A 13,404-nucleotide genomic window follows, 5' to 3' on the forward strand; every position below is an offset into this window, starting at 1 on the left:
ACTTGATCATACAAAAGAAATCAGTTTACCTATTTTTCACTAAAATGAGACCAACAGAGCTGAGTTGTCTCCATTTTCAAACTGTTCTGGACCATTGTTCATACGAGCAGGTATATGGCTGTCCTGGGACAGAGCGACTTAGGGAACATTACAAAAAAGGAGTAAACGGTGCAGAACATACAGGGAGATTGAGACCTAGATTTGGAGCTTTCTCACAGAAAGCTCCTTTCACAGTCAACCCCGAGGCACTTCTGATCTTGTAGTTACCTAGGGGCCCACCGGTCACCAGGCCTGACACATAAATTTAATGTTCACTTAGTCTTACTTATCTTTCTGAAAATACACTGTTTTCTAACACTGCAATGAAAAGCCTCAGAAGGAGTCAAATGGCAGAGACCCTAAGAACCGATAAGTCTGCAAATTTCCACCTGGGGTCACAGAAACACACTTTGTTCTGAATTGGTGGATCTTCAGGCCTTCTGGGGAAGCAGAGGAGCCTGAAGGAGTTACCAAGACCTTCCATCAAAAAGAAAAGTCAAATTCAAATAACACCAAAGGAAGGAGTCAGGAACTATGGCTCAAGAAAGATGCTTTAAACAATTTTCCTTCTTTTGGCCATGTTTCCATTCTTGTTCCTGCTGTTTTCTAGTGTAATAAGCCCTGGTTTGCTTCTAACCCATAGAAAATGGCAAAGGTGACAGGACACACATGACTACGTTATGTAAGACTGCAAGGTCCACCCTGCCGACTCTCCTTGTCACTGGCTTTGAGCAAACAACCAGTTATGCTGGCAAGGCTCATGCAACAAACAGGGTGGCCTCTTGCCGACAGCACACTAAACTGAGGTCCTCAATACATGGCCCACAGGAAATAAAAAGCTGCTACCAACCACATGAGTGAGGAAGGAGACCTTTCCCCAATACAGCCTCAGATGAGACTATGGCCGTGACGGCAGCCTTACAAAGGACCCAATTCTGAGATATTAAATGTGTTGTATTTTTAAGCTGCTAAGTTTGTGGTAACATTAGTATATAAAAATAAATAACAAATATAGATCTCAGGATACATTTTTTTACTTTAAAGCATTTTTATTATAAAAGTAATACCAACAAAGAAAAACTAAAATCTTAAAGAAAGACAAAGCCATCCATTTACTGCCCTGCCCTCCTATTATAACCACAGTTAGGAATTTATTTTGTCCTCTTTTTTATTATATACTTGGTGTGTTATTTACAGCCATAATCATACCCATTCATACACTTTTGTATCTTGCTTTTTTCTTTTTACTAAGCATTTTCTCATGTTTTACAGTATACTCATTTCTAATTTTTAATGGGTACATAACACACCATTCATTACCTTTGTATGTTTATTGACTATTTCCCCAGACCAGGTGTTGGCAAACTATGTCCAGACATTTGTAAATAAAGTTTTATTGGAATACAGGCATATCCATTCATTTACATACTATCTACAGTTATTTTTATTCTACAAACAGGATAGTTGAGAAGTTGTGAGAAAATCTATATGGCCTGAAAAACCTAAAATAGTTCCTTTCTGGCACTTTCCAGAAAAATTTTTCTGACTCTTGCCTTAACTTTTAAAATACCGTTCTTTGCAACAATTAATTAAGAAGAAGTAGAAAAACTAGGTCTACTGAAGATGTTTTTAAGGTTCACACTGTCCGCTACTATTAATATCTCTCCTACAACAGTCTAGCTCTGATACAATATGATGGCAGTAGTAAGAATGGGAAAAAAAAAAAAAGGCCCAGTGCTCTTGTAGGTAACACTTCTCTGGTCCCTATTAATCTAGATATGCAATTTTATACTCTGGATGAGCATATTTTTAATTTTGATTTAAAGTTAACCAAAGAAGGAACTAACATTAATTGTACCATGAAAACCAATCAAAAGGACACTTTCTACTGGGGATGAAAAAGCAGGCTAAAGTAAATTCTCCATTTCTGCAGACTAGCTGTAGTGACCAAAAGGCACAGAGAGAGTTGAGTAAGGGAAAAAAATGGTGGTCTCAAGAATGTCCTATCCTTCTGAACATGCCATAGGCATAAACTTGCATATGACTATAATCAAACTGTCTCCAGGTGAGAAAGTTCTAGAGCAACTATCTATTTTTTTAACAAAATAAATTCTTCTATACGGGAAAGTTTTATTCTTCAAGAAAGAAAACTTCTGGGATGGGACCAGCTAAGTCAGCCCTGACTATCTCTGAGATACAAGATGAACCAGGCTGATGGTTCTTAATCCAGTCTTGTGTGAACAAAGTAAGCATCAGGAAGTATAGGTGTCATCTTCTAAGGGAAATATTCTGCAACATAAAAAAAGGAAAAAGATCAGGATGGACCTTTTCCCCAAAAGATAATGTAACTTAAAGCAAAACTTGAAAGATATTTATTGTGATTATCTCAATTATGCTAACAATGTATGTAAAGAAACATATAAAACACATTTATGTATTAAATCATTCCTGTCAAAATGCCAACCAATTTAACATTTCCTTAAATGTTCTTTTGGTCAAAACTATTACAAGCCTTTATATTCCACCCCAGTTACTCATCAAATAATTAAATGCGTCATGACTTCACGAAGGACTCTTGGAAACTATAAAATTTTCTGTAGAGTGAGAAAGTTAAATAATTTTTTGTGAAAACAACTAAGAACATGTTACTTTGAACAGAACATAGCTAGTTTTCTGAGGTATGAGACATCAAGTCCTTTTTCCCTTGAATTTTCATATTGCAAAAGAAGCAATGGTTCTGTGAATGCATTGATTCACACTTAAAATCATGTCATAATTTTCTTCTTTTTTCACTGTTTTACTGATAGTCGCCTCCAAACTGACCTGAGGATCCGGCAGCATAAATCCATCAGTGAGTTTGTAGTAGACTATGGTAGAGTCGGACTCCACTATGGCCAAAGTAAATGACGTGGGCAAGTCGGGATCACCTTGCAATTTTCGCGATGCCTTCAAGATTTCCCTTATCCTGGAAACAGAGTCATATCACATTTAGGATTCACAGTCACTCAGTTAATAAGAAGGTCAAATACTGTAAAATCTTGGAGACAAGGTACACAATAACACTATATCCATAACGTTGACTCAGGAAATGTCTGAAGGCTCAAATATAAACATTTAAGTTACCTTTTTATACAGAAAATCCCACAAATAAGCATTATCTACTGATTTTCAGTTCTCCTCTTTTGTATTCACTTATCTCTCCCGATCATTAAACCTAAGAGAATCAAAACTGTATCTAGGGAACCTTCAGAAAGGGACACTAACAGCATTTAGTGCTTCTAAACTGGCCAAAAATTTTCATTACTCATCTTCCAAGTTTCCAACTTGGTATCTTACAGCAAAACAACTGGTATTCAGGGTTTTGTTTTTTTTTTTTAAATAGATTATAATACATATTTCCCCATATTTCTACATGGTGCTCAAAATTACAATCTTTATAAGGTTATATAATATTCTATTGATTCACAATGTAGCCAATCATTCCCCTATTGCTGTAATGTTCTTTCAGGTCTTTTCTGTGTGTGTGAGGAAGATGGTGCTAATAAAGATAAACTGTGATAAGCATCTTTCTGCAGGTAGTAGTTTCTTTTTAAATAATTCTGCTGGGTCTTTCCAAGTATCAGAATTATTGGATATGAATACAGATATTTCTGTGGCTTTCATGTATTCTGATACTTAATAAAAGCAAAAAGAAAAATACAGAGAGAAAAAATTTTTTTATAAAATTATATGTCAAGTATCAATGTTATGAAGGATTTTGGTTTGCTTGCTGTGGAAAATAGTCTACTAAATCCAATATCAAGATCTTCAAAGCACTGTTAGCTTTTGCTTACCATGAACTAAAAATCCTTATTACCTACCTAACAAAACCTGTGTTCAGTAATTGAGGAAAATGTAAACTCCAGGGGAGACTTCTTAAAAGGGCAAATAAAAAATGATCAGTTGTGTTTTTCATTAAGCTAACCAATTTTCTGGAATTGGAAAAAGATTTACTAGCATATTAACATGCTACAACTGAATACATAAATAACACTATACTCTCTTTAGCAAAAGTCTAATTTGTCCCCTTAAATTCTACTGCCAACTCTAAGTAAAAATTCTTGTGGTGACTCTTCACCCATCCTACTAGCTCTTTAATATATAAAGCATCTAAAAAGAAGTCTCTGCTTTGAAATAGTCTTCTTACAGTAATTATAATACTTTTTTAAAAACCTGTGGAGAAGACAAGATTTTAAAAGTGATTTAAAACAGCAATAAACCTCTGGGAAAGCTGAAACTGAATTGTTCTTGCTAAACTACCATTTAGTCACTGCATAATATGTTACAGAGTGATAACTGGTTTCTTAAAACAGATACAAAAGGCTGCTTACCTACTACCTATCATTTAATATTCACAAGTATATAATCACATAAGGAGAGAATGAGTTTCTAAGTTTGTCAAACCTCATAGTCAAACCATTTCTAAGATGACCTTGAGAGAGTTAATTCAACAGCATGGTAATACTGGTATTATTGGATAAATAAAATTTTTGCCTGAAAAAAAATCTTAATTCCTTTTCAAGAGTCAGCAAAGCATTATCTTCTTTCCCCAATCCTAGAGACACCTTGTGCAAACTTTCATTACTGTAATCACTACCTCCTATTTACACACCTAAGTGTCTGTTTCCACTGGCTTGTACCAATTTTGAGTGTCAGAGCGTTCTAAGAAAAAAAATTGTTAATAGTATGTAGTAGAATGCTTCCAAGTATCTGTAGTAATTTCTTCAAAATATCTGACATTTGCTTGCTTTTTGTTTAACGGGCACGCATGCTAAGTTGCTTCAGTTGTGTCCGACTCTGCGACCCTATGGACTATAGCCTGTTAAGCACCTCTGTCCATGAGATCCTCCAGGCAAGAATACTGGAGTGGGTTGCCATGCCCTCCTCCAGGGGATCTTTCCAACCCAGGGTTCAAACCCACGTCTCTTACGTGTCATCATAACATTCAAATTGCTTTATCATTTGTCTCTACACCAGGGCCTGGCAAACTCTGGACACCTGTTTTTCTATAGCCCATGAGCTAAGAATGATCTTTATATCTTCAAATGGTACATTCTGAATGGTCATATAAGTACCTACGTAATAGCCTTGATTTTGCCACTGTGCCCACGAAGACAAACATACTTACTACCTGATCCTTTAAGCAAAGGTTTGTTGACCCCTACTCTACACTATGGAAAAAGTTAAGAATAAAAATTGTAAGATATGATCACCAAGGCAGTGTTCCTTTTTTTCAATATTACATATTCAAAAGTCAGAGCAGGAGATTTCACTTCTAATTAGGATATAGAAGATCTCAAAAGACCACCATTCCTATGATAATAAAGAGAAAAGACCTCATTTGCTTAAAAACTTACCATTTTTCTTTAATGCCACAAAAGAGAGGTAAACACAAAGGGGTATAAAGGAGCTAAATTCCAATGAGAAATGAGCCCTTCCTGGGTAAACTAGAGACCAAGACACAGCCACTTCTACCCCTCAAGGGCAACTGCTAAGTCTGGTCACTGTGGCTGGAGGAGTGAGCCAGTCATATGAAAGTGACTTCACTGGGACAAGGAGAAAACAGCACAACATCTAAAAGCCACACTTGAACTGGTGTGGTGGATTGGAATCTTGAGGGACATTAGTCCCTCCAGTTCACCAATTCTTACTCATGGGACTTCTGCTGTGTTTAAGCAGCAGCATGAAAAGCTGGGGAAGGGGCTAGAAAATGACAGGCAAGCCCTAATCACTAGGCCTTGCTGAAGAGAGAGGCCTGATTCCATTCTCAAGACATTTGAAACCAGAACAGAACACTATAAAGCTGCAACCCAGCCATGATTCCTCTTGACTTCTGATCTGAATGAATAAATAAGACCCTGCCTCTACCTGCCAAAGAGAGGAAAGGATGAGCTCTTTGGGGGGCGGAGTGGTGGGGGGCAGGTAGGTAGCATCTACATCAGTCTGTCAACCTCAGTCTCTTCTTCATACACAATGGCCAGCATCCCATGAAAAACTCAAAGCTATGTGAAGAAGGTGGAAAATATATCTAATAATCAACAGTAAAAAATCAATACAAGAAGACCATCAGAAAACTAAGGCTGTTGAAAAACTTAGATGCTGGATTTAAGATTCTAAAATAACTACAATAAATATTATGGTATTGATTAAAAACACAGACAAAATGAGTGTAAGATGAAAAATTTAAGCAAAAGAATGAAAATTCTAAAGAAAATGAACATTCTAGAATCTAAAAACACATTTTCTCAATTATTGACTAGGCTCAATGACAGATTAGACACAACAGAAGAAAGAATTTAATGAACCTAAAAACAGGTCACAAAAAACTTAATTGAAGTATAATACAAGGAGAACATTTTTTTTTTCTTTAAATAAAACATCAGAGGCCTTTAGTGCAGTATCAGTCTAACATATGTGTAAATTACAGAAAGAAAATGAGGAGAGAATAGTGTGTATCTTACTCTGTTCAGGCTGCTATAACAAAATACCACAGCTTATACACAACAGAAGTTTATTTCTCAGGGTTCTGAAAGTTGAAAAGTCCAAGATCAAGGCACCAGCATCGTCTCTTTCAGGTGGAGGTCCTCTTCCTGGTTCACAGCCAGAAGCCTCTTACTGCATCTTCACATGGTGAAAGGGATAAGAGATCTCTGTGAGGTCTTCTTTAAAGGCACTAATTCCATTTAGGAGGGTTCTACCATCATTGATTGCTTAAGCACCTCCAAAGATCTCACCTCCTAATACCATCATCTTCTGGGCTAAGGATTTCACCATATGAAACACAGGGGACACATTTAGACTACAGCTGCTGCTGCTGCTAAGTCTCTTCAGTCGTGTCCGACTCTGTGCGACCCCATAGACGGCAGCCCACCAGGCTCCCCCATCCCTGAGATTCTCCAGGCAAGAACACTGGAGTGGGCTGCGATTTCCTTCTCCAATGCATGAAAGTGAAAAGTGAAAGTGAAGTCGCTCAGTCGTGTCTGACTCTTAGCGACCCCATGGACTGCAGCCTACCAGGCTCCTCCATCCATGGGATTTTCCAGGCAAGAGTACTGGAGTGGGGTGCCATTGAAATAGTTCAGACTTTCCCAAAATTGTTGTCTCTGAATGTAAAATGTCTCTCTTACAGAGAGTATGTAGATGGATCTTGTTTTTATATTCAGTCTTATAATTTATGTCCTTTGATTGGAAAGTTTAATCCATTCACATTTAAAATAAAACTAATATTGTTGGATTTACATATGCTATTTTGCTATTTGTTTTGGGTGGCTCAGCTGGTAAAGAATCCACCTGCAGTGAGGAAGACCTGGGTTCAATCCCTGGGTTGGGAAGATCCCCTGGAGAAAGGAACAGCTAGCCACTCCAGTACTCTGGCCTGGAGAATTCCACGGACTGTATAGTCCACGCGGTCACAAAGAGTTGGACACGACTGAGTGATTTTCACTCTCACTTTCTGTATATCACATGTCTTTTTTTGTCCCTCTGTTCCTCCTTTACCTCCTTCTTTTGTATTGATATTTTCTAGAGTACTACTTTGATTACTTTGTGGGTTGTTGTTTTTTTTTTTTTTTTAACTATACAGTTGACCCCTGAACAATACAGATTTGAACGGTGCAGGTCTACTTATCTGTGGATTTTTTTTTCAATAAATATGTATTCAATACTATAGTACTATGATCCCTGGTTTATTGAATCTGTGGATACAGAACTGCAGACACAGAGGGTCAACTATAAAGTTATACTCAGATTTCCAACTATGCAGAGGATTGGCATCCCTAACCCCTGCATTGTTCAAGGGTCAGCTGTATTTTTTTGAGTTTCTTGGTGGTGGTTCTAGAGATCACACTATATGCACCTTAATTTATCACAATTTACTCAGATTAATTCTAATCCAATTCTAAAACAAATATAGAAACTCCAATATAATTTCATTCCTTTCTGCCTCCTTTGTGTTATTATTGTCATATATATTATGCCTGCTGCTGCTGCTAAGTCGCTTCAGTCGTGTCCGACTCTGTGCAACCCCATAGATGGCAGCCTACCAGGCTCCCCCATCCCTGGGATTCTCCAGGCAAAAACACAGGAGTGGGTTGCCATTTCCTTCTCCAATGCATGAAAGTGAAAAGTGAAAGTGAAGTCGCTCAGTTGTGTCCGACTCTTAGCGACCCCATGGACTGCAGCCTACCAGGCTCCTCCATCCATGGGATTTTCCAGGCAAAAGTACTGGAGTGGGGTGCCATTGCCTTCTCCATATTATGCCTATATACTATAAACTCAGTACAATGTTATATTATTACTTTATACAATCTTATATCTTTTAAAAAGTTATGAGGAAAAAGGAAACAAAATATATTAACCTACATATTTAATATTTCTGGTATTAATATTTCTTCAAGTTGCTCTCTGATGTCATTTCCTTGCTTCTTTACAGCCCCATCCTTTGTGTTAATATTATAATCTGTATTACTTCTTAATACGCTATAAGTCTGATCTGTTGATTTGTGACAAAGGTACAAAGGCAATTCAATGAAGAAAGCCTTTTTAACAAATAGTGCTATCATCTGAAGATAGTATACCTCGATGTCTACAAATGGGATTACTGTAATAACCAATGGGGTGGCATACATGAAAAGGCTTTACAAATTGACTGGTAGTCACTGAATACAGTATTTTTATCAACTATCTATACCAGATTTCCTTCTTTGAAAACTGGGACGTAATATGATAATCACTACCTTCCTCTTAAAAAACAATCTCCACCTATGTTGAATGGTATGACAATTAGCTAGCTTACTGCTCATATCAGAGGTTTACTTTATAAAGAGATATTTAAATGAAACAACCATAAATACTAATCAGTAGTGTTATTACACAGCACTGATGGAGAGTAATACTCTGAAGCCACAGCAATATACATAACTTACAAATAAGTTTCTTTAAATATCCCTAAGCAGGGTATGACGAAGATGGGACACAGATGGAAGGGGAAAAAAAAAACAACTTAAGACAACTTTTACCTATTTTCTTTTTCTCCCAATATAACATGATTTAAATCAAAAAGGTGTATGTGTATGTGTGTGTGCATGCATGTGATTTTTTCCCCTAATGTAAACTGCGTGGGAATTCTAGCTCAAATACTGAAATTTAGGATAGAAATTTCCATCTCATTCATATTTGTTTCCAGAGTTCTTTGATATAAATAGCAAAACATTTTCAGACTTACTCAAAACACCCATGTGGGAAACCCTCACATTTGAAAATTAGCTCAGAGTTGTAAAGGGGGTATTGTCTTCAGAGTTGAGGGAAATCACTGTCAAAAATGAAATGGAAGTTCCCATCTCACAGCTCTGTCTATCTTCCATGGAAGTGGGGGGCGGGGGGGAATTACCAATGAATTTTCTCAGTAATAACAGAATTAAATCATTTCTCTGCCTCTGATACTCAAAGCACTCTTGGGAAGTCTCACAAAGATTCTTGTTCAGGATCTCTTCTAGTCAATGGCAATTTTTAACTCATGTTTAAGGTAATGCCATCATCTTTGTCTATTTGAGATCTGTGTTTTTGTTCCCTTTATGGGGTACTAATAAACTCCTAAAGATGTTTACTTTGCCTTTGAGTCAATAGACTGTGCTTTCTCAATATGACACCAACAACAGGTTTCAAAGTTCTATTTTAAAAATCATACATGATTGTAAAGATGCTGAGGATAATGAAGCATCACTAAAATACTATAGTCTCATTTAACCTCTAACAAGCTCATAGTTTGAAATCTTAATTTAGAAACCACAGAACAAAGACTCCTTATATGCATATTTTTTAAAAGCTCAGTTCTTTGGAAAGATATTGTAGAGATGTTACATCAGACAGATCTAAAATAATAATTTAGATAATAAAACTCTTTATAGTTCATATCTGATAGAAATTCACATATGTAAAACATAATCTATGTATTAACAATAAGATCTTCAGGTTTTTGAGTTCATTACATTTTAAGGGAAAAATCCCACCTAAGAAAGAGACAAATCAGAATCATAGTTGTTGATCAACAGTAACAGAATTTGATGTTTGTAACAGGTTTTTCTTTCTTATAACTGTTTAGAGAGGAGCTCAGCATACTGAAAACAGTGATTCTGAAGTTTAACAAAGTTAACTTGAGAATGTATCTGAGGCAAACACACAGAGAACATTATTTGGCTACTGCCATTTCTCCAAGCTATTTAAATTCTTTTGATAAATCTTAGCATATATATATATATATATATATATATATGGTTTTTTTTGGTTAAGAACCCTACAATAGAGACAAAGTAATCTCTGGAGATTTGCACAAAGGGCAAAAAAGTTGAAGACAACATTAATTTTAACTTCAATCTTAATGCATCATGGGTTAAAATTATTAATTTCACCCCACAGAAGGCAATAAGTTCTTCAGTCCTCTTCAATGTGGCCAAATTGATACATGCTTTAGTTACATTGATAAAAGACATTAACTCCCTGATCTGCCTCATTATGATATATTGAAAGGACACACCATAATGCAACTCTGAAACACAATGCAAGATTAAATTGGTGCCCACGGGGCCTTACTCATCCACAGGCTCAATCCTCAAAGTTTCAAGAATAACAGACCACCCGCTAAGGGACCATGCCAATGCCTTCCTCATAAAAAATCAAGGCAGCTACAGTCTCAGGGGGGTTTACTCAACAATTAAGTGCCTGTGTGGCTATTTGCCCCAGTGGGAAGTCATTCTGCTAAAATAAATTGCAAGTTTGTTTTTTGTTTTTTCCTTGAGGGTAAGAGGGAAAAAAAAATGCTATGCTAGTTGAAAGAAGCTGCCAGAATGGGTGGTTTCACCAGCAGATTTCCAGCAGAGGTCGAATGAGGACACACATCCTGATATGCAGGCAGAGAAACGCCAGAAGCCACTTCACGAGTTACCAGACTTCAGGCCTCATATAAAATAATGATCACTTAATGAATTTGTAATAAAGAGTATATACTTTTGGAGAGAAGAAACATTTTTTACAGGGAAATGATAATGGAGTATCCTTCAAAAAATATGTAGCACTTCAGAATTAAATCTTATAACCAAGAACATCTTTAAAAATGTTCTAAAGGAGGAACTGTTAGTTCTATTAACCCTTTACTCCACCATTACTATAAGTCCTTCTTCCAAGGCACTTAGGCAAAAGAAGGGCGTGTTGAGCGGTGAAGATATGGATGAAAAACAATTTAACTAAAAGGTAAGGAGCCTATTCATAGCATCAGCAAAGGGACTCTCCAGATCCGTGACTGTTCTCTCCTCAGATGTAGACAGTTTCAGATACCGTGTAAAGTGTGGGAAAATCTTGCCAACAGATGAATTTTGTAGACACTCTAGTTCTATAGAAAAGATATTATTCAGCAACTTTCTTTTGCAGAAATTGAGTCATCTCCCTCACTCATCCAACAAATACCTATTTAACACCAGATATCAGGTACTAGGTTAGGCACAGGGGAAGTATTAATAGCAATGAACAGAACAATGTTCCTGTTTCCATCAAGGAAGTGGGAGGAAGAAGAAAGTAAATAATACATAATACACTGGGTAGCAATAAATGTGGTAATAAAAGAGGGCCACTTCGTAGGTTGCAACAGTACCGAGGGTGAGACATTAGTAGCTTGTACCAGCGTGATATGGTATAGCAAAAGAGGTGAGAGATGGTCAAATTTTAGATAAACTTCTAAGGGAGAAGTGACAGAATTTGTTAACAAATTAATTTGGAGGTCTGAGAATTGGGTGGATTAAAACTAATCAGAGATTATATAGCAAGGTTAATATATGAAAGTCAGTTGCTTTCCTATATACCAGCAATGAACAAGTGGAATTTCAAATGAAAAACACAATGCCATTTACGTTAGTACCCAAAAAGTTAAATACTTTAGGTGTAAACTAAGAAAAATATACACAGGATCTGTTTAAGGAAAACTATAAAACCCTGATGAAAGAAATCACAGGAGATCTAAATAAATGGAGAAATAGTCCATATCCTTGGATAGGAAGATTCAATATTATTAAGATGCCAATTCTTCCATTGTGATCTATAAATTAAGCACAATCCTAATCAAAACTCTCAACTATGCACCATTCTGAAAAAGGCAAATCTACAGAGAGAGTTAAAAGTTCAGTGGCATCCAGCAGTTCAGAGTGGGGGCAAAGGGATGACTATATGCAGCACACAGGATTTTTAGGGCAATAAAACTATTGTATATAACGGTGGATATGTGACATTATGCATGTGTTAAAACCAGCAGACCTGTACAATAAAAAGAGTGAACCTTATTGTAAAACTATGGACCTTCAGATCAGATCAGATCAGATCAGTCACTCAGTCGTGTCCGACTCTTTGCGACCCCATGAATCGCAGCACGCCAGGCCTCCCTGTCCATCACCAACTCCCAGAGTTCACTCAGACTCATGTCCATGGAGTCAGTGATGCCATCCAGCCATCTCATCCTCTGTCGTCCCCTTCTCCCCCTGCCCCCAATCCCTCCCAGCATCAGAGTCTTTTCCAATGAGTCAACTCTTCGCATGAGGTGGCCAAAGTACTGGAGTTTCAGCTTTAGCATCATTCCTTCCAAAGAAATCCTAGGGCTGATCTCCTTCAGAATGGACTGGTTGGATCTCCTTGCAGTCCAAGGGACTCTCATGAGTCTTCTCCAACACCACAATTCAAAAGTATCAATTCTTCAGCGCTCAGCCTTCTTAACAGTCCAACTCTCACATCCATACATGACCACAGGAAAAACCATAGCCTTTACCAATATTGGTTCATTAATTATAACAAATGTACCATACTAAAGCAAGACAATAATAACTAATAAACACTGTGCTGGACTGAAACTTCAGTGGGAAACCTCTGTACTATCCATTCAAGTTTTCTGTAAATTTAAAATTGTTCTAAAAGATAAAGTACAGACAGATACAAAGCGATAACTATCTGCAAGGTTTCTGGCCTGAGCTTCAGAATGCATAGTGTTGCCATTCATGAAAGAAGGCAAATAAAGAGTTTTTTGGTTTTTTTTTTAACATGCATCTATTCTACTTCAGCAATATGTGAACCGTGAACTTCCTGATGTTCAAGCTGGTTTTAGAAAAGGCAGAGGAACCAGAGATCAAATTGCCAACATCCGCTGGATCTTTGAAAAAGCAAGAGAGTTCTAGAAAAACATCTATTTCTGCTTTATTGACTATGCCAAAGCCTTTGACTGTGTGGAGCACAATAAACTGTGGAAAATTCTGAAAGAGATGGGAATACCAGACCACCTGACCTGCCTCTTGAGAA

The 13,404-nt window shown here is 37.0% G+C and overlaps 1 protein-coding gene across 1 annotated transcript in view; it reads right to left on the reverse strand.

Annotated features, from left to right (window-relative positions):
• Nucleotides 1–1,060: 1,060 nt before the first annotated feature.
• Nucleotides 1,061–13,404, reverse strand: part of TSEN15 (TSEN15 tRNA splicing endonuclease subunit) — a 29,802-nt gene continuing 17,458 nt past the window's right edge. Inside the window, exons 4-5 of the mRNA XM_010853092.1 lie at nt 2,863–3,004; nt 1,061–2,328 (exon numbers count right to left, since the gene is read on the reverse strand). Coding sequence (XP_010851394.1) covers nt 2,308–2,328; nt 2,863–3,004 — 163 coding nt within the window. The 3' untranslated portion in view covers nt 1,061–2,307. The remainder of the gene's footprint in view (nt 2,329–2,862; nt 3,005–13,404) is intronic.

Source organism: Bison bison, unplaced genomic scaffold, assembly GCF_000754665.1.
Source record: "Bison bison bison isolate TAMUID 2011002044 unplaced genomic scaffold, Bison_UMD1.0 scf7180017864322, whole genome shotgun sequence".
In the NCBI taxonomy this organism is placed as follows: Eukaryota; Metazoa; Chordata; class Mammalia; order Artiodactyla; family Bovidae; genus Bison; species Bison bison.